The 26,164-nt window shown below is 37.1% G+C and overlaps 1 protein-coding gene across 4 annotated transcripts in view; it reads right to left on the reverse strand.

The window, feature by feature from the left end:
- LOC137013944 (matrix metalloproteinase-16-like) overlaps nt 1–26,164 on the reverse strand; it is a 74,961-nt gene that overhangs the window by 31,427 nt on the left and 17,370 nt on the right. For 2 of the 4 annotated variants that reach the window (XM_067378003.1, XM_067378004.1), the window contains exons 2-4: nt 22,805–22,953; nt 20,834–20,956; nt 11,222–11,526 (exon numbers count right to left, since the gene is read on the reverse strand). In XM_067378003.1, coding sequence (XP_067234104.1) covers nt 11,222–11,526; nt 20,834–20,956; nt 22,805–22,953 — 577 coding nt within the window. Of the gene's footprint in view, nt 1–11,221; nt 11,527–20,833; nt 20,957–21,396; nt 21,412–22,804; nt 22,954–26,164 lie in introns of all 4 variants that reach the window. The other 2 variants (XM_067378001.1, XM_067378005.1) reach the window with 2 other exon arrangements.

The following is a 26,164-nucleotide window of genomic DNA, read 5'->3' on the forward strand; positions in this document are numbered from 1 at the left end:
TACCATGGTATTTACATGGTTGTGGCGACCAGGGCGGGCGAGAGCCGTGAGGGAACGGCGCGAGAGTTAATGAGCTCCACCTGGGAGGCGCACCGACCTTGAGTCCCTCACGGAGGAGCTCCGGGAGCATAAAAGGAGGAGCGAAGACAGTGAAGGATGAGAGAGGACCAGGCCTGGACTTTATTTTATGTTTTATTATGTTTGTGTGGCCGGCAGACGTCCGCGAGGGTCTACCGGCATTACTTTCGTTTTGTATTTGTTTATTTTGGAATTAAAGTTTTGTTGAACGTTCGCCGGTTCCCGCCTCCTTCTTCCCGCCTCCTTCTTCCCGTATCTACGAACTGTGTTATAATGGTAAATGTCCAAAAAAAACAACAACGTACTGAAAGATTATATTCATATGTTCCATGGTATTTATATGGTACTTGAATTTACTTAAAAGAGCAGCATGTGATTGCCATGGTAAATGTCTAAAAAGCATGGTAATACCATGGTGCACTGATATATACAATACCATGTTACCGAATAACTGCCATATTTATATATCATGGTATTTACAAGGTACTCCAAAGTTCTTCAAAGGTATTACCAAGGTAAATGTCCAAAAAGCATGATACCATGGTACGTTGATATACAGTATACCATATGATTACCATTAATATTTAAGTACCATGGTATTTATATGGTACCCTAAGTTACTTAAAAGAAGGCTATGGTATTACCAACGTCCAATAAATCATTGCAATACTATGGTTCATTGATATATACCATAGTACTGAATGATTCACATATTAATATACCATGCTTCTCTACTGCAAAAGTACTTAAAATAATACCATGATTTTACCACAGTAAATGCTTCAAAAGTGACCAAGGTTCTGCCACATTTTTGGGGAATTTACCATAGTAGGACCATGGACCTTATAAGTACTTTGTCACGGATATTCACGTACCATGGTATGTTTCAAAGTACCATAGTATTGCTGTCGCAGGACCATATTATTTCCAGTATTTTTCTAAGGGAATAAACAAAAAAACATGGCATTATAATCGTATGAGGTCCATGGTAATACCATGGTACACTTCTGTGTGGAACAGAAACACAACAATTGGTTCCTGTAGCTACATATATCCCATTATGTAGGAGGGAATTAGTAAAATGTTCCCATAGTCTTTTCTCTTTGTATCTCACCTTCTTTCTAATGTCAGTTTCGCTCGTTGTGCAATGAGCGATGCCTTTTTAAGCCGCATGATGAACTTCCTACTCACACTCACACTCACACACACTAGGCTCCAGAGACCTGGGCTCTGATTACAGATGATGGATCCATCCGCTTGATTCCAAACACGAGATGGGAAATGTCGAAGTGGATCATCCCACAACGCTGAATGATTGACAAGCTTTTCTGCCACGTGCACTGCCAGGAAATTATTTTAATAACAGCGAACAGCTTGATGAACTTTCAAGGATTCATTAGCCTTCAAAGGATGTGACATCACTCAACGTTTCTCAGGGGAACGGAGAGCAATTCAGTAAGGCAAGATCCGTGTGAATGTGTGGATGTTTGTGACATTGAGGCACTGGGCTAAACACGCACGCAAAGACATCAGTCAGGATACCCTTGGGGCACGTTACACCCTTTTTATATCCCATACGGATTTCCTCTCTGCTGGGGGACAAACGTCCTGTTCATCTAAAGACGGAAAGCACAGGTAATGGAGAGCAAGATCTCTATTTCATTAATTTACCAATTGCTTTACTGACTTCCTCTTTATAATCTGTCTAGAAGAATGTTAAATCTGTTTCTGCTACACTGGCCCACACTTACAGCATTGTCAACAGGATTTCAGAGAAAACAGTAAATGCCCAAGGCCTAACTCGTCTCTTTGAGAGAAATGCCTTTCACCTCTTTTAAAGTGAACCATGTTTGATTTTTCCCTACGATCTCTTTCTTCACAGTGCGCAAAAAGCTTCTGGGTAGTATCTACTATAACATCATGATCACGTGGAGATCATGAACAAAAATGTGTGAAACAGCACTACAATATTCCACAGAGGATGTTAGAATGTCATTTAGATGTACAATAGTCTGGTTCTGGAAGTAAAAATAGCATTAATTTTCTATATAGGAGACTTATATACCTTTAAAGTCAGCCCTACTGAGAGCTACAAGGATTTTAATTGATGGTATATGCTTTTGTTGAAGCCATTTGTCTGCACTATTTCCACTTATTTTTCTATCCCAAGATGGCAAGGGCCTCAAGATGACACGAAGAACATACAGTTTTTGAAACTTCTAAAATCATACAATTAATCATGGTAAATTCATTTATCATTTTTAAATTTAGCTTTGCAGGTGCATTTTGGAAACCAAATGAAATTTGCAATGCTAGCATTTGTTTTGCAGGTGTACGATTATCAACAAAGTGGCACGCTCACCATGTTTTCTTTGAAATGGTTTGCTAATTGAGTAATTTGCCAGAAAGCTATTAAAGATTTATTTAAAACAGTTCATGTGACTACAGTGGTTCAACCTTAATGTTTGTGTGCCAAAAAAAACAAAATAACGACTTCATTCAACAATATCTAGTGATGGGCGATTTCAAAACACTGCTTCATGAAGCTTCAAAGCTTTACGAATCTTTTGTTTCGAATCAGTGGTTCCAAAGCCAAAGTCACATGATTTCAGTAAACGAGGCTTTGTTACGTCATAAAGGCAGGAACACACCAAGCCGACGCCGACAAACTAGTGGCGACAAAAGCAGACTGCGGGGTTGGCTCACGTCGGCAGCGTCTAGGTCCAAAGTTGCCCTGACACACCAAACCAACGCCCGGCAGCCAAGTAACACGTCCGTTCTGCGCCTGCGTAAGATGAAATGCCTTTCCGTACCAGCAGGTGGCAGTAGCTGAAAAGCCAATCAGAATGATCAGATGGTCCGACAGACCGACGAGCTCCGACGCTGATTCAACATGTCGAATCGGCCGAAAAAAAAGCAGACGAGGACCAACTTCAGCACCGACCATCGGCTTGGTGTGTTCCTGCCTTAAGTGTTTCGAAATGGTTCACCACTGGGGGGCGTGAATTTGGCAGTGTGATACATGCTCCGAACCACTGATTCGAAACAAAAGATTCGCAAAGCTTCATGAAGCAGTGTTTTGGAATCACCCATCGCTAGATATTGTTGAATAAAGTCTTTTTTTTTTTTTGGCGCACAAAAAGTATTCTCGTCGCTTCATAACATTACGTTTGAACCACTGTAGTCACATGAACTGTTTTAAATACGTCAGCTTTCTGGGCATCTGAAAGTGTTAATCATCTTGCTGGCAATGGAGGCCTCACTGAGCCATCGGATTTTATCAAAAATATCTTAATTTGTGTTCCGAAGATGAACAAAGGTCTTCCAGATGTGGAACGACATGAGGGTGAGTAATTAATGACAGAATTTTCATTTTTGGATGAACTAACCCTTTAAGCTGGTCTTTAGTTGGTCCTTAGCTGGTCATGAGCTGGTTTAAGCTGGTCCTAAGCAACTAGCTCCAGTTCAGGACTAGCTTAAACTAGCTCATGACCAACTAAAGACCAGCATAAACCAGGTCAAATCAGCTGCCATGCTTCAAAACATACACAGTAAAATCTCCAGAGTTAAATAAACTCTGCTCAGAGTACATTTGGTCCCTCTTTAAATAGTGTTAAAATAACACTGAAGCAGAGTTAAAGTCAATGAGATAATTAAGCAATTAATAAGGCTGTGACCGAAGTCAGTTGTAGTTGTTGTGTTTCTCTTTTCTTCAGTGATTCTGCTTGTTAACAGCAGGTGTTCATCACTACTTCAACTTTCAACTTTATTCATTTATATAGCACATTTTATTGCAATTCCAATTGTCCAAAGTGCTTCACAATATCACAGAGACAAAATTAATATATCAAACCAATCACTAATGCACAATCATTAATTAATTAATTGCTTAATTATCTCATTAACTTTAAATCTGCTTTAGTGTTATTTTAACACTATTTAGAGAGGGACCATATGTACTCTGAACAGAGTTGATTTAACTCTGGAGATTTTGCTGTGTACCTAACCAGCATATGCTAGTTTTTTCACCAGAGTTGTCCTCAGAAACTGTTTCATGCTAATCACCACTCTGTTGCTCTATTTCTGTGCTTTATACCCTGCTAACACAAGTCATTACACCCTGCTAGCAAGACCCACAAATACACCAGCCTAATGATCTTCTCTGCTAACCCGATCCATTACAATTTGCTAGCAAAACCTTGCTTAACATTGCTAACGCACCCCCTTGCTGATTCATACTCAGTAAGATAGCTAAGAACACCATGCTAACAGTGGAAAAAATCATTAGCAGTTAGCATCAACACAGCTCATAAAGCACACACAGCTGAACTGCAATTCAGAGGAATCCCCCCTGAAATGCTAATTATGGATGAGAAACATTATTAGTCTTCATTTCACCATGAGTGGTGATTAAAAACATGGGATGGTTGAGAACAAGAGGGCTTTTGTTAGCCCTTCGAGAAGGCCATTGCTGAGTAATTGGATCAGGAATGGAGAAAGAGGGAGACGGAACAGAACAGAACGCTGAGAACTCAGATTCCTGGCGTTCTTCTGTTAGCCATGGCTGATTCCAGGAGAGATCAGGTTCAGGTTCATTCTTGGGTGTGAAGAAATGAGCCGGTGCCCATGAACAGATGAAGCATTGTGGAGAGAACAGCTGCTCGGCCATCTCTCTCTCTTTTCTCTTCATCTGTCCAAAAACCCCTCTCTTCCTCTTGTTCGGCTCTCACGTCTAGACTAGACTTACGGCCTTTACTTTGGCTCTACCGCTGCTTTTCCTGTTTCAAATTCAGATCTTCATCTACTAATATGTGCTGACCTTGAAAACAAACCAACTCAAAAATGCAGTATTGTTAATGTTAATGATAATCCACATTTATAAGCTCAATTTTACACTAAATTCACTATAAAACTGCTTTATAAGAAGAAAGACAGTATCTAAGGCAGTATTTGAAGACTTTTTTGACTTTAGCAAGCTAAGAAATCATGAGTAAAAAACAGGCTGGTACCTAATCCAGAGGAAGTGGCTTTGAGACAGTCACTCACAGGAGTGAGGAGAGATTAAGGACAGTATTTAAACTCTCAAACACACACGTCAAGTTATCCAAGCCTTACTCACAATGCTGTGTGAGGCAAATTTTGAATGGGAAGAGAGGGACAAAGTGAGAGAGAGAGGCAGGCTGTGCCGGCGGAAGGTGCTGCTGCTACCCACATGGAATGCTAATGCTCCAGTCGGTGGGTGAGAGCCTATTTTGAGAGCAGGCCTGGTGTGTAGCAGCATGAGTCGCTCTCCTTACATATACAGGATATGGATCACATACAGTACAACGCAGTTACTGCAGGCCATTCAAATCACATATTGGTTATTCATAAATGCTAATTCTGTCTTGTTATATTAAGTGTGTACCGTGTGTTCAGTCTCTTTAGCTGCAGTTTATGGCTTTTTGAGTATGCATTGACATCACAGACTGGTCACATGACAGATGCTATGTTTATAATGTTGGAAATTCTATAGTTATGAGGTTCCAAGTGGACAAACATGTTTGTTTTTGTTGAACTATGAAAGTCCCGACTTCTCTGTCATGTTTCTGTCATTTTAATTATAGTCAATGTTACTTTTTTTTCAACATTTTTATAAGTAAATTCATGTAGTGATTAAGTTTTGATGTCAATGAGAACAAAGCCGCACATGCATCTGTTTTGCCGTTGTAAGTTGCCATAGAAATGTATAATTTTTGAGTATGAGGACGTGTACATCTTAGATTCGTAATCCTATAATTACAGTAATTCTGACACAACGTGAATGCAGCATTGCTTTCAACAAGACGACGTAAAACCGCATTTGCATTTAACTTCTATAATGTGTTGAATCTATCAGATTTCGATTGGATTGTTGACTTTATTTTTGACTGCCACCATTGTGTTGATTATGTTGATTCTGTATATATGTTTATCATATGTTTATCTTATTTATAGAAAAAAAAAATTGAAAAGTTTGTCATTGGTAAGATTTTTAAAAATGTTTTTAAGCTCTTATGCTCACCAAGACTGCATTTATTTGATCAAAAATACAGTAAAAACAGTAATATTGTGAAATATTATTACAATGTAAAATAACTGTTTCCTATTTTATTAATAATTTATTTCTGTGTTGGGAAAGCTGAATTTTCAGCATCTATCTATCTATCTATCTATCTATCTATCTATCTATCTATCTATCTATCTATCTATCTATCTATCTATCTATCTATCTATCTATCTAAACGGTCTGTCTGTATATATTATGTAGGGTTTTTTTTCACTGACTGGTCGATTTTAAAAATATATAACTTTGAACATCTGTAATCAATATTCTCTTCCTCTATGTTGATAGCCAGCTGACCCATGTAATTTAAAAGTTCATCTTCCTCTGTGGATTTATTGTATCATCCACACTTATCTCGCCAGTTATTCTCTTCCAACAGAGCTTGTTCTTTGCACAGCTTTTCAGATGTTCAGTTCCTCTCTACTCTTCCTCCAACATCCACTACAATTCCTGCCTGCTCTTGTGGATGGCCCCAACACGTGCGACTAAATGCGTTCATCAGAAATGTAGGGGAAATTCTTGAATTATTTAAGCATGGCTCCTGATTCACGAAACATTCAGGGCATTCCTCACTCTTGATTGTTTTTCCAACACAGCAGACCCCTGATTTGGGTGAGGGAGAGAAAATATCACTCTGGAATTTTAATTTCCTGCATGAATGCAGCCACATGAATGTTACATATTTTCCACTGTAGCCGATGTTATCGCTTCGACTTAAAAGTGCGGGAAACTTCAGAATCCGTCGGAATCCTTGTTCGGCTGTGTGTACCCCTCCCCGGGGACATTTTGGTGAAAAACAAAACATTTGCTGCTTATCGTTTCAAGAGTATAATGGTGCCTGTATGAGAGCTGGAAATATTACCGCATTTTCTTGTTACATAGCCTACATGTTCTTGTTTGCCGAAGGCTGATTTGAATTGGATGTTAGATATAAAACTACCGGTTCGGCACAATTTACTGTATTAATATGAAGGAATTCTCTGTATTGATTTTTCACAGGTATTTTACCCCATTTTGAATTACGCATTGTGTTGTGTTTTAGGGTTGACTGGAATGTCCTTAAACAATGGAAAATTTACTGGTAATTTTTTATTATTTTTACAGATTTTTTTTTTACTATTTAAATATTGCTAAACTTAATGCCAGTAGTGCTGTCAAGCGATTAATCGCAATTAATCGCATCCAAAATAAATTTTAATGCACTTATTTTTAACGTGTTAACAGAATCTGAGTCGGTAATTCTAAAGTCATAAATGATGAAAAATCATAATTCTTGTGAAAAGTGCTATGCAAATAATGTTGAATTGAATTAAAAAAATTCAGGTTTATACATCTAAAATTAATAGTGAGTAGAAAAAATGTCAATTTAATAAAGAAATTATTCTCCATTAAATATTTTAATAATTTGCTTTAAAACATTTTTTTTTTTTTTTTTAACATTTAGGAAACAATAAGTCTTTGTAATGCTACACTTAACATTTTATTTATATTAAATTAATATTAGAAAACTATATATATTTGTACTAACAGTGTAAAAATATATGCTTTTATATTTAAAGAAGGGGATCCCTTTATTATATCATAATTCCATCATTATATTTGAGTGTCCTTGGCATTAAAAATTTGAAAACCCCTGTGCTCGAGTTTCAAATATAAGCAATAATAATAGTGACACTTGACTTGCTCTGAATGCTTATCAATGGAGAAAGATGCTTTTTTTTTTTTTTACCGCATATGTGGCATCTACTACCACAGGCTAATGGGACCATGCTAGCCAATCAAACCTTGGCATGCTGATTTGAACCTCCAACCTTTTGGTTATCACTCCAGATCTTCCACCGCTGCACCACGATGCCCATAGCAGAAGGACAGAAGCTACACGGCTTTATCTGCTCACAGTTTTGGTGCTAAACTGTAGCTGCAGTTGTACAAGTAAACACATGGTTTTATTGCTCTATTCTGTGTATTTCACCTTTATCGTCACAGACAATCTCTCCTTCTCTCAGCCTAGAATGTTCCTGCTGTGAGGTCTAACTTCTCTCCTTCACACACACACACACACACACAGTTCTACAGCCCAGCCGTAATGTTTCCTTGTGTCTGCTTCTGAAACCACGCAGAGCGATAAAATTGAAAGAGAAGGTACGAATTTGAAAATAGTGTCCGCGCAAGGGAGAAAATTGCATTTTTCTGTGTAGTTTGTCCCCCTAACCCAGACTAAACATCTTGAGATGTGTCCCCCTTATTATACTCCCAGAATCCCTGTCACTTTCTGCTTTACACACAGCCTGACCTACTTACAGCTGAACTCTCTGACAAGGCAGAGAGACGGTGGAGGTAGAGGATGTCCACAACCAGAGAGTGGAATTGTCGGCCCACGTGAGGGAGGATACGGTGGCCTCAGAGAGCTGTAATCCCTCACTGCACGTCAACAAAACAAACACAACAACTGTGCCCGGCAACAGGCAGGGGATTGATTTGACAGAGGCGCAGAAGTGTTGTCTCCTGTTGACCACGTGCTTTGCGGGTGTTTGTGAGTGTATACAAATAGGCCTATTATAAAGCTAGACGGCAGAAATGGCAACAATTTGAAATGCGGTGAATGAGAGAGACATACCTAAAGGCTACCTATAATAGCAGGATGACAAGTGTAGAAAATAGAGAAAATAGAGAGAGAGAGCTCGGAATGAGTGCAAGGGAAATGGAGGATGAGAGGGCAGTTAGATTTGAAGGAGAGGATATTGAAGTATGGAGGCTTGTTTCTGCCTCAGGGTAAAGAAATTATACTAAAATTGTGACTTTATAGGTCGTAATTGCCTGTATTTCTCGTAATTGTGACTTTTTATCTCAAAAATGATATTGTGTTCTGTCTTCCGGTTTGTATTTCCACAGCATGAAGATCTTCTGCACACATGTGGATTACAGGTGGACCAGATGTGGGCCGGATCTGGGCTGACACTATGTTGCTGTCAGGGATATATATATACAGTGGGTACGGAAAGTATTCAGACATTGCAGCCATTTTCTAAAATCATTTAAGTTTTTTCCTCATTAATGTACACACAGCACCCCATATTGACAGAAAAAAAGAGAATTGTTGACATTTTTGCGGATTTATTAAAAAAGAAAAACTGAAATATCACATTGTCCTAAGTATTCAGACCCTTTGCTGTGATACTCATATATTTAACTCAGGTGCTGTCCATTTCTTCTGATCATCCTTGAGATGGTTCTACACCTTCATTTGAGTCCAGCTGTGTTTGATTATACTGATTGGACTTGATTAGGAAAGCCACACACCTGTCTATATAAGACCTTACAGCTCACAGTGCATGTCAGAGCAAATGAGAATCATGAGGTCAAAGGAACTGCTTGAAGAGCTCAGAGACAGAATTGTGGCAAGGCACAGATCTGGCCAAGGTTACAAAAAAATTTCTGCTGCACTTAAGGTTCCACAGTGGCCTCCATAATCCTTAAATGGAAGACGTTTGGGATGACTAGAACCCTTCCTAGAGCTGGCCGTCCGGCCAAACTGAGCTATCGGGGGAGAAGAGCCTTGGTGAGAGAGGTAAAGAAGAACCCAAAGATCACTGTGGCTGATCTCCAGAGATGCAGTCGGGAGATTCAGAGTTTCATTTGCTCTGAATGAATATTGTTGGTGTTAGAGGGCTTGAATTTTGGCGTCATATTGCGCATAATTTTACTCATTCCCACAGATTTTGTGCTCACACATGTGCACATACAGCCGCCTCTCAGTACTAAATTGAGTTCTTTTTTGCTGCTTATTGCACTTAAACAGTCAAATACACACAAAATAATGTAAAAATGCCAGTCTTGGTGAGTATTCACATAAACACAGTCTTTTTAACTGAACGTAAACAGTTGAGAAAGAAAACAAATGTGCAACAGAATAATGGATTCATGTGTCAGGTCTTAAAGTGACAGTAGCCTAATGTACCTGCTGCCAAATTATGAGATAGTTACCATTGTTATACTGTGAAGTCCCTGAAGTGTAGCACTGGGTTGCAAGCCAAGTTTATCATTGTTTTGTGGCATTGGTATAAAAAAATAACCCTTTTCTGGTTGAAAAGTTGATGTGTAATATTGAAGTGTAACACATCTGAGGTAATGGATGCACTCTGGCTCTGCCCCCACACTGTGTGTTCTGCGCGAATTATATTTTCTGATGCAGAACACTTGATGTCAGAAACTGCATATTTAAGCGACTTTTATGTTGTTTTTTTCTTTTAAGTCACAGTTTGCAGTTTTGAGGGTTCATTTACATGTGGGCTCATTAGATTTTTGCCCCCAAACTGTTCAGATGAATAGAAGAAATAGTTACTATCCCACAAAACAATTAACACCATCAACCCACACAAATGTTTGGACTGAACTGAGTCGCTTACTTTGGGCTTTTTTGTTTGTTTGTTTGTTTGTTTGTTTGTTTGCTTATTTTTTTTTCAATCTGGCAACACTTGTCAGAGACAATCTGGTCTTGCAGAGACAGACTTTGGCTTAGCATCCGATCTACACTGCAGTTTGGTCTGGTCAAGAAATGCCCACTTAGACAGGAAGAGACCATTGACAGAATGTACACAGTTTGTTTTAGTTTTTACAAGCTGTTTAGGGGTGGGTAAATCTGAAATAAATGAAACAACAATACTGTAATAAACCAATGTGGAAAAACTCAAATTATGATGCGAAAGAAAAATAGCAGAACTTTTATCCAGAAGTAATAAGTACTGATTATTTCACAGACAGAAAACAAAGCAGAATATAAAGTTCTGCTGTTGAATATCTGGTTTACTTGAATATAAACTGGTTTATTGGTATATAAACTTGAGCAAATCTACCAATTTGTTGTTCTCAAAAAGCTCTCAAAATATCCGTTGCTTTTCATTTTAAAGGAATGTGACCAAAATACATATATTGTAAGATTTTCTAGAGCAGTCCAGAGAGCAGGGGCAAGACAACAAAGTTATTCACTCTAAGAGAACTGGGATTTATTCTCCAATAAATCTGGGTTTATACGCGACCAATATAAACAGGTTTACATACCGTCATGGTTAGGGTTCCCTAGTGTCCAGGGCTCATCCGAATCAAAGTGTGTATCTCCTCCAATCCCTGGACCAGGAAAGTAGGCATGTGCAAGGAAACCCCCTTCTCCATCAAAGGGGGAGCTGTCGCCATGGAAACCTGAGGCGAAAATGATAGTAATATCCACATCTTTCTTGTTGCGCTCCAGGTCACTATAGGGCACTGCCTCGAAACGCAGCGGCGTGACGTTCTGCCACACGTCGAACGCCCGACGAATGGCGTTGTGGGTCTCCTCCGCTCCCACCTTAGGCGTGACGTTTTTTATGCTGGAAAGAGTAGATGACAACAATCAGAAAGTGTGAATTTTACATGCAGTGATCAAATAAACAACTCTGTGTTGCACATAAATATGAGGCATACAGGATTTATTTTCTTACTGAGGATAATCAACTGCTCAATGCACTAGAGAAGCCACCTGATGTGGGCAATTTTCAAATTTCATGTGTACAACACATTTTAAATTTGTTTTGACTGACAAAACCAAATTTTCTTTCGCCTCTGGTTCCATTGGAGTGAATTTGTAGTTGGGGCCGGATCGCTCTGTGCTGCTCTAGGGCTCTTATGGAACTACTTACGGAAGAGGATTAGAGCCAAGCAATAATAAAAAAATAAAACCATCCCGAGATTAAAGTTGTTAAATTTCGAGAAAAATCTCGCTAAATTTCAAGAAAAAAGTCTAAATAAAATGTTGAGAATAAAGTCATTAAATTATGAGAAAAAGTCGTTAAATTACGAGAACAAATTCGTTAAATTATGAGAAAAAGTCATAATTTAACAAATTTGTTCTCATAATTTAACAAATTTGTTCTCATAATTTAACAACTTTTTTCTCGTAATTTAACAAATTTGTTCTCATAATTTAACGACTTTTTTCTCGTAATTTAACTAGTTTATTCTCAACATTTTATCTCGACTTTTTTCTCGAAATGTAACAATTTTTTTCTCGTAATTTAATGACTTTATTCTCAACATTTTATCTCGACTTTTTTCTTAAAATTTTTTTCTCGTAATGACTTTATTTAATTTAACAACTTTAATCTTGAGATGGTTTTATTTTTTTATTATTGCTTGGTCCTAATCCTCTTCCATATAACTACTTCTAATGTAGTGATGTGAAGTTAATGTCAGTGTTGAGGAAGCAACTTTAAAACTGTACCGTACCTTAACCAGGCTACAAGCTAGCTACACTGAAGCTACTTAAAAATCTTTTGAAATATACAAGTATTTGCAGAGACTCAAATGAGTGAATAATTTATTTTTGAACCGATTTAGGCCTACATGAACCTTCCCAACAGACCAGTTCACAGAAATTAATCAGATTATCCAACACTTCTTATGCATTGAAAAAAAAAGTACCTGAAATAAATAAACTAAATGATGTGACATCACATAATAAACTAAAACTATGCCTACTTAATATTAAAATAAACTGAAAATATGAAAAAGGCTAATTCAAAATATAAAATAGCCTATATATAAATAGTATTACATTTTTGTGCACAGAATTTGTTCACAGAATTGGGTTACTTTAACACAGTTGCCATGGGTTGTTTTTCATGTCCCATAGGGTTGAAGCGACCCCAAATAGAGTACCTCAGAGATGATGCGTTTCTGTAGGCCAACACGGAAGTTAGCGCCGCACGGGTTTCCTCAATTGAAAGCCTATGCATTTTTCCCATAGACTTTTGGAAAATCACAAAAAATAAGCTCTGTGTTTAACAAAGGGTTATGACACTTACACATTTTGTCTATCAAGATAATCTTTACAAGTTAACACAACATTTATACATTTTGAAGCCTAAATAAAGTCGTCAGATATAAAAAGCTAACAGTAGGCTATAAACGAACTACAGCACACCATTGTCGCGGATCAACGTCAAGCTTCCTCAAACTTTATTTAAAAACATGCTCACTGAATATGATCTGCGCTGTGTATGAATACTTATCCACTTTTTCATGAGAAATGCTGTCCAAATGTCCTTTTTGTCATGATGACTTCTAAAGTCCCCGCCAAAGTAGTCCCTTTTAGCAACTTGTTAGCAACCGCCGTTTTTAAGACACAATAAAGGTTTAAAAATCACAAGCGGGTTATAACCGGTGTGTTTTATGTCATAGATCAAAACGTGAAAATATTTAGAGGCTTTGTTAACCACAGACCTTATTTCAGGCGATTTAGCAAAAACCCATTCAAACGCGATTGGGCTAGTTTTGAGTAGCAATTGGGCGGGTTTTGTTTTGAAAACCTGGCAACTCTGCATATTTGATTGAAATTCACAGTACCAGATGTTTTGACTACATCGCTTTCAAGAACAGGGAGAAAATGATGGCTTCATTATGCTGTCTGTCAAATGATAACATATGTAATCTACATAACACACGCAAGTATAAATTTGTTCTACACTCGCTGAAATTGAATCGGAATGATCAAGGAAATTAGTGAAATACTTCACACTGCATGCTAAAAAGAATAAACGCCAATCCAGTTAAACATGCATACATTTTTTATAAACTAACTACACATTCTAATTCTGACGATCCTGATTTGAATATTTTTTATCTTTTTTCATAATTTTGGCAACAGATGAACTGTTAAATGAGTGATCTTGAGATGAGTCCCTGTAGTCGTCCAATTAGACTCTCATGTAATATAGCCTAAACTTGACAGGTGATTTTTATAAAATGTACTTTATTCACTATCAGTTGTATAATTAAGGCAATTTTGTTTAATTGTCCAATAAAAGATGATATATTTGTACATAATTTGTTACATTTAATTACCCCTTAGCAGATTTTGACTCTTGTGATGTTGGGTACTTTGTGCTAGTGTCTGTGTATTAGCCAAAAGTCTCAATCAACTCAGTAGCAGCTGTTTTCTCAAATGTGCTGAGGAATTTAAACTGTATTAAAGCTGTGCCTCTTAAAATATTTACAAGACATAATATCTCAGGGAAACCTAAGCTCTCTATCTCTATTTCTCTCTCATTCCCTCCAGGTGGTGCAGGATGGGGTTTGGATATCATCCTCATACAGTTGTTCTGTCTGCGAGTGCAAACTATTAGATCAACATCTGGCTTCCACTGTTCATGTATTTTTCTTTCTCAGCTGTACTTCCCAGAAATCATAATCCTGTCTTTGAACTTCATGACCCTTCAGATATTTCTTTTTCTCTCCAGGCTTAGATTTTCAGCTCAGCAGCCGTGAAGACTGCTTGTTAGCTGTACGGAGTGTGAGGTGTCTTACAAAACTTCCAGCGGTGCTTCTCATCTGCTACATACAGAATTGATTCAGTAGATGTTAAAGAATCACTGACAAAAGGAGCATAAATTTGCATCAAGTCTGGATGCCAAAAAGCACTTGGTTGATGAATCGAGCCAGTGGAAATCGTTTCCACAATCTAACCGCGTTAAATCATAACGACAGGTAGGGGTTAAGTGTATGTCAGAAGGGTACAATGGTTATAATTCATATATCACCACTTTTGGGGTTTGAACCTGTAACTGTCTGGCTATTGGCCCAGCTCTTAACCACTAGACTACACCACCACCACCACTAGAAGGAAGTCTTTCCACTAGGAAAATCGAACAGCAGGGATATTGTCCATTATACAGCACAGGGTTGTGTGCCTTTCAGAATCAAATTGAGAATATAGAAGTTTGTTTGTTTGAAGGCCTTGTTTGAAAGTTTTGAAAATGTAATTTTATATATATATATATATATATATATATATATATATATATATATATATATATATATATATATATATATATATATATATATATATATATATATATATATATATATAGGATTAAATGTACACATTTAAAGGGGTGGTTGATTATGATTTCACTTAGTGTATAATGTTGCTGTTTGAGCATAAACAACATCTGCAAAGTTACAAAGCTCAAAGTTCAATCCAAAGAGAGATATTTACTTTACAGAAATCGCTTTTTAAGGACTACAAGTAATGGCTGGTAGGGACTACAACAAGCTTCTTACTGGGTTAGTGACATCATTAACCCTAAAATTTACATAATCCCTGCCCCTGAGAACACACAACAAAGGGGGTGAGGCCATGTTGGGCTGCTTTAGAGAAGAGGAAGAGTTGTTGTAGTAGAGTGTTGTTACAATACTGTCATTTTACGCCGGACTGCTTCACAAACGAGGGTCAATTCAACGCTGGATTTGCACAAAACATTAACATGATGACACATGCTAGTCAATGAGTTGAATCAACTCCACAGCAACTACATAAATTTATCCACTAACCATTCAGAAACGTCTAAAAGTTGTAGCTTCTTCCTGAGTCTCTCCAGCAGTGTCGACTCCGGTTTGAACAATGTAAGGCTGAACACTGTTACTGACAATCCTCTATCTATCTATCTATCTATCTATCTATCTATCTATCTATCTATCTATCTATCTATCTATCTATCTATCTATCTATCTATCTATCTATCTATCTATCTATCTATCTATCTATCTATCTATCTATCTATCTATCTATCTATCTATCTATCTATCTATCTATCTATCTATCTATCTATCTATCTAAAGTAGATTTTGACTTTATAGGTCAAATTGTAACCACAGTTTTAAATGAATGATTAATGCCAGGCCAGTGCTTTACTGGTATTGTTTAATGTTAATAATTTTAAAAATATATATATATTTTTTTTAAAATATACTGGCCTGATTTGCTTCCACTGAAAAAATAAATTCATATAATATGTTAATAAAATATTTTAAAAATCTAGTCATTTTTAAAAAGATGCTGACTTGGTACAGTATATGTTCAATGAAAGTGTATTAATGTAGCTATTTTAAAAACAACAAAAACAAACTATTTTCTGTTATGATCAACATTATGCTCCACAGAGCTTGTACTTATTCCTAAATATCCTAAAGTTTTCATTTGGTGTAGAAAATGTTCTACACAAGCTTCTTCCAACTCAAAAGGCAACAACAGTGTTCATTTCACATGCTGTTACTATAAAAATTGTGGTATTATACCATATAAACACAAGACCTCACACGAAAGAGTCCCCTGGACACTGAATACACAACACTGTGCTTTGTTCTTTCAAGTCTTTTGCTGGCGATACTGAAACCATGTCAGTTACGTGAATGACTGTGTGTGTCAGTGGTTATGAGAACACAGACTGCTTTGAGACCAACTCAATTAGCCCAGACACACAAACACAGTGATGCTATTTGTGCTTGTTATAGTATGAGAGGATGAGGAGAGGGGTGTGTGTGTGCTCACATGGTATGATCCAGGGTTGGGAGAAGGTGAAGGGTGGTACAGTCTGGATCAAGACAGAGAGCAGGGAGTGCTGAAGGGAACATCTGCCAACCCATCTGGTCAGTATGACTACACACACGCACAAACCTCCTGCTCTAAACTCCTGCCTAAAGCCACCAAGCTGCATTCCATTACATAATCATAATCTCTCTCTCTCTCTGTCTCTCTCTTTCTCAGTAGACCATATTGTTTGATTTACATCATATCAAAGTATGCTGGTACACTGGTATGGTCTTTTGTAATTTCATCATGTCCATCAGTGAGCAAAAATGCTCTTACATTAACACGCTTACAGTCAAAATGGCTGGGAGAGTTTAAAAGCAGAAATGTGAAGCATTTTTGGTTGTTTTTTGTTGTTAAAGCACTTACATGAATTTGTTTGTTAGTATGTTGTAGTTATGTTGTAGCAGTATTAGGCTGCTTTTCGGCACTTTTTCTTCGCGACTGTCACAAAAACCCATCCACACTATACTCAGGCAGATTATTTTGAGGCAAATGTAATGCAGTTATATTTGAATATAGGTCATACATACAGAAGCTGTGGGATTATCAAAGAAATCTTGCATTTAGGATAGAGAGCATCATGTTAGCATACTACGCCTCACAACTATACTGTACAAATCACAATATGGGTAAAATAAACATAAAAAAGTGCAATATGTTATTCTGCACAGTAAAATCCACAGAGTTAAATCAACTGTGCTCAGAGAACATTTGGTCCCTCTCTGAATAGTGTTAAAATAACACTAAAGCAGAGTTAAAGTTAATGGGAAAATTAAGCTATTAATTAAGGGATGATTGAACATTAATGATGAACACCTGCTGTTAACAAGCAGAATAACTGAAACTAAGAGAAACACAAGAACTACAAGTGACTTCAGCCAAAACCATTTAATTGAAATCAACTGAAGGTAAAAGACATTAAATCTCTCAAGATATGATTTACTTATTATGCCACCATCATGTGTTTAAGCAATTGCAATAGTGTTTCACAGCAAACACTTGTGCATTGCCGAATCAAAAGACTAAAGGAGCAGATCCTTTCTATGTTAGATTTTTATCTGCAACAATGCATATGTTGTTGTAAAGCAGTGAAGTGCATATGCTGATATAATCATTGTGAAATAGCCTGATTGTATCCAAAGCAACTGATCATATGTTTAGTCATTTGTACATTTTGATTTTGCACTAACAACCCTGTGAAACTACAGCATGAGAAGAAAGTGCTGCAGCAAACAGCACTTTCCTGTTTAATTTTAAAACCATGCAGTGCATAAAAAAATGAACTACTACATCATTTAGACACACACAGACATCAAAAATCAGCATATGAATCTCAACAATGGTGATAAAAATAACATGCTTCATGCTACAATGCATGCTGGGTATCACCATAGGACAAAACTCCCATCATGCATTGCAGTATGAACAATTACTGTCACCACAGTTGAGGATCGTATGCTATATTTTCTTGTAAAAGCCTGAGCTGTAATAGCTGCTTATTTTTAGCACTGACGTATCACGGTGGCATTTGTTTAATGGAATTTTTTTGTTTTTGTTGCAACTTTTTGATAGCTGAATCTCTGTCAAGAAACCAAAGAAAACGAGACCTCTTTGTGATGCTTATTTGAAATGGCTTTCAAGCTGCAAATTTATGTGGATCTGCTCCTTTAGTCTTTTGATTTACCAATGCACAAGTGTTTGCTGTGAAACACTATTGCAATTGCTCAAATTATTCTAAAAACATAAAAAGGTCAAGACCCCAACTAAAACAAACCCTGACCACCACGATGGTGGCATAATTTATTGACCAATAAAGCACCAACATTTAAACCTCTGTTAATTCTCAATAAGAAATTATTTAGACATGTGAAAGAAATAAAGTCAATATGGTTAGTAATAAGTATATCAGATCTTTTAATCAGATCTTGAGACATTTAATGTCTTTTACCTTCAGTTGATTTCAATTAAATGGTTTTGGCTGAAGTCACTTGTAGTTCTTGCGTTTCTCTTTTCTTCAGTTATTCTGCTTGTTAACAGCAGGTGTTCATCATTAATGTTCAATCATCCCTGAATTAATAGCTTAATTATCTCATTAACTTTAACTCTGCTTCAGTGTTATTTTAACACTATTCAGAGAGGGACCAAATGTTCTCTTAGCAGAGTTGATTTAACTCTGTGGATTTTACTGTGTGATTATTTATGTGATGTAAAGCTGAATTTTCAGTGTCAAATGATGCTTCAGAAATCATACTAATATGCTGATTTGATGCTTAAAGGTGCCCACGAACGTTTTTTTACAAGATGTAATATAAGTCTAAGGTGTCTGCTGAATGTGTCTGTGAAGTTTCAGCTCAAAATACCCCATAGATTTTTTTTTATTATTTTTTTTAACTGCCTATTTTGGGGCACCATTAACTATGCACTGATTTCACTCGACGCCGCCCCTTTAAGACGCAAGCTTCCTGTCACACGAGCTGTCAACTATATTACAGCGCATTTACAAAGTTCACACAGCTAATATAACCCTCAAATGGATCTTTACAAGATGTTCGTCATGCATGCTGTATGCATGCTTCGAATTATGTAAGTAAAGTTTATTTTGATGTTAAAAGTTTAATTCTGAGTGAATCTGAGGCTGGGCTCCGTGGCTAACGGCTAATCCTACACTGTTGGAGAGATTTATAAAGAATGAAGTTGTGTTTATGAATTATACAGACTGCAAGTGTTTAATAATGAAAATAGCGGCGTCTCTTGTCTCTGTGAATACAGTAAGAAACGATGGTAACTTTAACCACATTTAACAGTACATTAGCAACATGCTAACGAAACATTTAGAAAGACAATTTACAAATATCACTAAAAATATCATGATATCATGGATCATGTCAGTTATTATTGCTCCGACATTTTTCGCTGTTGTTCTTGCTTACCTAGTCTGATGATTCGGCTGTGTGCACATCCAGACGTTAACTGGCTGCCCTTGTGTAATGCCTTTGATAATTGTTGGGAACATGGGCTGGCATTATGCAAATATTGGGGCGTACACCCCGACTGTTACGTAACAGACGGCGTTATGTTGAGATTCGCCTGTTCTTCGGAGGTCGTTTAAACAAATGAGATTTATATAAGAAGGAGGAAACAATGGAGTTTGAGACTCACTGTATGTCTTTTCCATGTACTGAACTCTTGTTATTTAACTATGCCAGGGTAAATTCAATTTTTGAGTCAAGGGCACCTTTAAGAAACAGTTCTGCTTATTATCAAATTTGAAGTGTGCTGCTTTATATATTTTTGAAAACTGTGCTTTTTTGATGAATAGAAAGTTAAAAAGAATAGACCTCAGTCACGAGCACCGCAAACAAACTACCGTAATTGACCCTTCGCCAGTAGTTTGATTGACAAGCGATCTAACCAATCATAATTTGAGACATGAGGTAGTTTAACGTCATCTCTTGTGACGCTTTGGCAAGAGCAGCTGTGTGTGTGTGCGTTCTTGTGTTTTTGAGGAGCCGTGGATTTGGACGGCAATTTGCAGGGAGGGTGGGATATCATGCTTTCGATGCTAGCAGGCTAACGTTAGCATTTGGCAGATCTTTTACTGCAGTTGAAATAGGAATCTTACTGACCTCAAACTTTTAAATGGTAGTGTATATAATGTATATATAGTGTTTAAATAATTTGGATAATAATTTGGCTTGAATAATTTAGAGAAACGTGATCCTTTGCAGTCATTCCAATAAAGGTATGTAAACACAGAGGGAGTGAGGCCAGCTGGGAGAGGGGATGAGATAAGAAGTTTGGACAGAGTGATTTAGGATGAGTGAAGGGAGTTTGGCAGGCTGACAGTGAGGTGAGGGAGAAGAATCTGACAGCATAATTATCTCAGCACTGCTGCTGGAATGGCAAAAATCATTTTCTTAATCAGTATTAGTGTCGTTTTCCAGTAAACATATTTAAACATCCTAAAAAACAAGACACATAAATACTTGAGAAGCAAAATTGCATAAAATATTAAGACTTGTTTTCAGAGAAAAAAGACTTGTTTTCTTGATTTAAACATAACCCTTAATAAATGTTGTTAGATTTATGCTTAAAAGAGAAGTGAGGAAAATACACTTTCTCTGAAATCAAGTCTTAGTATCATGCAATTCTGCTTCTGGAGTAATCTTGTTTTAAATATGTTTATTGGAAAACAAGACAAAAAGATTTTTTTGCAGAAACAATAAATGCATTTCATACACACAAAGAAGTGTGCTTTTGTAACTCACCTGTATGTGATATGTTTATGTTGCCATTTCTGCCCTGTGAGGGCGTAACGTCTTTTTCGGACGGTAAATTTCGAGGCACCACCGAACTGGTCTGGCACCCCACACCGTGGCTTCTTCATCCAGCTGAGAGAGAGAAAGAAGTAGATTCATTAATATTGCATTTCTCCACACTCATGACATTCAGTCTGACTGGGCCTCTACATGACAATAAAATGTGCCTTGATGAATTAGCATTACGAAATAACACCTCAAAATTTAAAGTTATATACATCATACCAACCTATGCTTGTGGTATTGTTAACTTCACATTTTTGCATTTAGTAGTAATAGAACCACCATGTTTTTAATATCCAATACATTCCAATATCTAGAGAGGCCAAATATCAGCTAATGAATTAAGGCTTTCTACTATCACTAATATATTCCATGATACTGTAAATCAGATCACTCTTTTTCTGATCTGACCTTGCTAAGACTAATTTCAATAGAGGTCACAGAAAGAGAGAGAAACAGGCAAGTTTTGAATGTATAAAAATAAATCACAAGAGAAGAATCAGCCTCACCTTATGGTGATATCACTATGCCGAAGCAAAAAGGAAACAAAAAGAGTACATAAGAGTTATGAAATCACCATGATCCTAGTGGCCAGATGTTACAAATCAGTCTTTCCCAACATTTTTAGTCATATGTATCCCCTCAGCCTTATCGCAAAGGCTCAAGTACCTTTTAATAACACTAAAGTAGAAAAATGTCTTCTACACCTGTTTGGAAATCAGAGATACAGATCTATATATTTTATATTATCAATACATTTATCATGTTGTGTTTTAGAGCTGTTTGTGAAGGTTTTTCTGAAATCAGGTATTTCCCCATCCCTTTACCCTACTGAAATGATCAAATTAGGCCAGCATAAATTTTCAAGCTGGTCCAGACTGGTTTACACTGATCTAGCTAGTAGCATAGCATATCTACATTTATGCATTTGGCAGATGTTTTTAACCCAGAGAGACTTTGCATTCATAGTATTAGTTCATGCATTCCCTGGGAATTGAACCCAGGACCTTGGTACTGCTAGCGCCACTGCTGGTAAAAAAAAACATCATGATGGGGAACCAAACTGGCATCAATCTTTATTGGTCTTTTCAACAGGGTCAATCACCTCAAAGGGATAAACAGTTCACCAAAAATGAAAATTTTCCCAGGATTTACTCACCCTCAAGCCATCCTAGTTCCCACAGAAGAGTGAACTCAAGACCCGATGCATGATGTATTGACGAACACGGAAATGCAGAGGATAGAGCAAACCAAAACACTGGTCACAAATTAGAAGTCTAAAACGAGAATTTTTAAAGAGAAATGTCGGAGGATTTCGATATCAGAGAAGAAGAGCTTGAGTTTGTTGCCCAGCCCTATTTGTTTGAACCGTGTGAGGCGTCTCACGTCTACTCTGTCTAAACTTACACTACTCCTACATCCTACATCACTCGTCGGGACAGAGGTCACTCTTCTGCCGGAACTCGACTTGCGTACATTCGTTGCCAGAAGCCATTTATTATAGTTTTAAATATGGATATTTTTCTTACAAAACCCGATTGCTTTGCTTCAGAAGGCCTTTATTAACACCCTGGAGCTGTATGGATTACTTTTATGATGGATGGATGCACTTTTTTGGGCTTCAAAATCACGCCCCCCATTATAAAGCTTGGAAGACCCGGGATATTTTTTAATATAACTCAGACTGTGTTCATCTGAAAGAAAATAGTCATATACACCTAGGATGGCTTGAGGGTGAGTAAATCATGGGATAATTTTAATTTTTGGGTGAACTATCCCTTTAAGGGCACTTAATTTGTTGTGCATGTAAACACAGTCAGCAATGTTAAAGAGTCTCTGAGAAGAATAACACCATCTTAAACTTCTGACCCAGAATCAGTCAATATAGGAGCTAGTGAGAGTGTAACTGCTACTCACTCTATGGTGTTCTTATCCAGTTCACTGGTGACATTAAGGCCGTAAAGACGCTGCATGGCAGCGATAGCAGACTGCATGGTCTGTTCTGACCGCAGGACGGACATTCTGGGGTCTGTGGGAGGGAGGTAGCCATACCTCTGCAGCCAAGCCTTAAAAAGAGAGAGACTTTTGTTTAATCATTACATATTACTTCAATAAAGATTTCACAGAAAAATTCCGTAATCGACCAATCAGAATTGCGTATAATAAGAATTACTATCTTCATTTGTATGCAAATAAACTGAAAACACAATGGCAAAGTAAACAATTTGGTAATATAATATAACTGTATATATAATTTAATATAAATGAATACTTTTTTTTTCTTAGCATAGCTAAAATAATTCATTCTGACAGTTGTTTGTGAATGCATATGAAATGAAGATAAAAACAACTAATATACCCAGTTAAAATTCTATGCATAATCCAGAATTATATTATTTTAGCAGAGCTGAACTAACTCATACTGACAGAGTTTTCTGTAGAAACATGGCCGCTGCTACCGTTACTGCCATTAGCAGATTAAAAAGAACGTTGAGTTTGTTTTTGAAGTGGTTTTCTCATTAATGCCGGAGAGAAGCAGTAGGAAGTGCTTACACGGATCCTCTGCTGACCCATCTGCTGCCTTCAGCCAACAGCCAAATGCATCACAACTCTACAACACTCATCATGACACTGTGAGTATGCGTGTGTGTGTGGGGTCCAGGTTAACCCTACATTGTAGATAGTAATACCAGTCATGTTTGACCTTGTAGATGTTTTTCTTGGTTCCCATGAGGTTTATAAATCACACTAAATTATATTTTGTGAAAATGTAAAAATGCAGAAAGTTTTCTATGAGGGCTGTGTTTAGGGGTAGGGTTAGGAGATAGAATATACAGTTTGTACAGTCTAAAAATCATTACGTCTATGAAAAGTCCCCATAAATCATGGAAACCCAACATGTGTGTGTGGCAATCATCACCCAGTTGTGCTCAGGTCTCTCCTCTAGCTATAAGAACAGCCCTGTCCTAATGTGCCCTTTACTAAAGTCACTGTGGCTGTGTTAAAGAGAAGTCCACTGTATAAACACACATATGCATGAAAGAGAGGTTGAATTACTGCTGTACATTAAGGTCATTTGGCCCTTAAAATGTATTGGGGTGTGAGTCTTACAAAAACTGTCAAAAAAGTCACCCCAAACCATGAGAAAAAAATTTAAAATAAAGCTAAACGCTACAATTATTCAGGTCTAAGTGCATGTGGAGAACAGGATCAAAATGATCACATTAGAACGAATACATCCGGTACAGTTCTTTTGGTGTCAAATTTCAACTGCTGAATTTTGATTGGCTGTTGATGGTCATTTTTATTGGTTTGTAAAACCAATATCATTAGGATATAAAAGTATTATAAGGGACCTATTATGCCCCTTTTCACTAGATGTAATATAAGTCTCTGGTGTCCCCAGAATGTGTTTGTGAAGTTTCAGCTCAAAATACTCCACAGATCATTTATTATAGCTTGTCAAATTTGCCCCTATTTGGGTGTGAGCAAAAACATACCGTTTCTGTGTGTGTCCCTTTAAATGCAAATGAGCTGCTGCTCCCGGCCCCCTTTCCAGAAGAGGGCGGAGCTTTAACAGCTCACGCTTCGGTTGCTCAACAACAACAACAACACTGGAGAATCTCATGCAGCTAAAATGACAATTGTCAGTAACGTTGACAGCGATTGTTTGTAACGGACGAAAAGTAGTTAAAATTAGTCATTGCAGCCCACATGCAAAGATATAACTGGCTTATATTTATATTTATATATAGCTTATATCTTAAACTGAGAAAATACAACTGAGTTCCCTTCTGTGCTTGGACATCTAATTATATTTGCATAAAAAAAACATTTTAGATTTTAACATTATGGATCATTTTCAGTAATGAGAATATTTCTTTTGCATTACTGTAATGAGGATGATATTAATGCAAAATATGCAAATATTATACAATTTCAAAATTTTTCTTTTAATTTTTGGGTGAAATATAATCTTGACATTTCTCTGAGAGATTCACCATTGTAGTTGTTTTTTTAAAGGTCCTGCAGCTGGCAAACTTAATTTAATGACTTACTAAACTAAAATGCATAACCCGATTTACCCAAGTACAGCATGTTCCTGGATCAACATTGTTTATTTGTAATGGAATAACTTTCCTAGCAAACAATCATAAGCCAAACCACCCCTAAGATCAATGAGAATGACAGCCCTAACCATAAGATTTGATAGGTTGAAACAAACGTTGTTTGGGGTCAACAAGGAAATCGATCCACGAACACGATCTACTTACTGTAGGTAAATCATGTTAAGGAGTTTAATACACAAGTATGTACTTATACTTTAAAGTGCTGAACGCTGTTTAAGGCATGCGTAGATGTCCTTCAACACATCGCCACACAGCTGTTTTTATGTTATTTACCAGGAATCTTGAGAATTCATCAAGGCCAAATAAGAATAAAGAACAAATTCAGGTTTTTCTGTAAGGTACATGACAGAAAGCTTAATATATATCAGGTCACATGAATATATCTTCATTACACACTCAGCAATCAGAGGACTTGATTCACTTAAGTTGTTTTATGTGTTATGCATCACAAGGATAATTAGCTGTGGTGTGTTATGCTGCATTCACGCCATGTCAAGATGACAACACGTGAAGTTCTATTCAGAGGGAATAATGCATTTCTGTGGCACCACTATCAACGACTAAATCAGTCAGGGGACTGCAGAACCATAGAATCTCACAGTAATCTGAGGACAGCAGCGCCAGGCCAGCAGCATCAGACTGGAAGTTAAGGTGGCGATTGCTGACGATTGCATAACCCACCCCAACCAATAACCTTATTGTGAATAAAAATTGTGAATAAAAAAGGATGCAATCATTTACAAATCTCATAAACTTATATTTTATTCACAATAGAATATAGGTAACATATCAAATGTTGAAAGTGAGACATTTTGAAACGTTATGCCAAATATTGGCTCATTTGGGATTTAATGAGAGCTACACATTCCAAAAAAGTAGGGAGAGGTAGCAATAAGAGGCCGGAAAAGTTAAATGTACATAATGATCAGCTGGAGGACCAATTTGCAACTTATTAGGTCAACTGGCAACATGATTGGGTATAAAAAGAGCTTCTCAGAGTGGCAGTGTCTCTCAGAAGTTAAGATGGGCAGAGGATCACCAATTCCCCCAATGCTGCGGCGAAAAATAGTGGAGAAAAATTGCAAGGAGTTTGAAGTTATCATCATCTACAGTGCATAATATCATCCAAATATTCAGAGAATCTGGA

Source organism: Chanodichthys erythropterus, chromosome 23, assembly GCF_024489055.1.
Source record: "Chanodichthys erythropterus isolate Z2021 chromosome 23, ASM2448905v1, whole genome shotgun sequence".
Taxonomy (NCBI): domain Eukaryota; kingdom Metazoa; phylum Chordata; class Actinopteri; order Cypriniformes; family Xenocyprididae; genus Chanodichthys; species Chanodichthys erythropterus.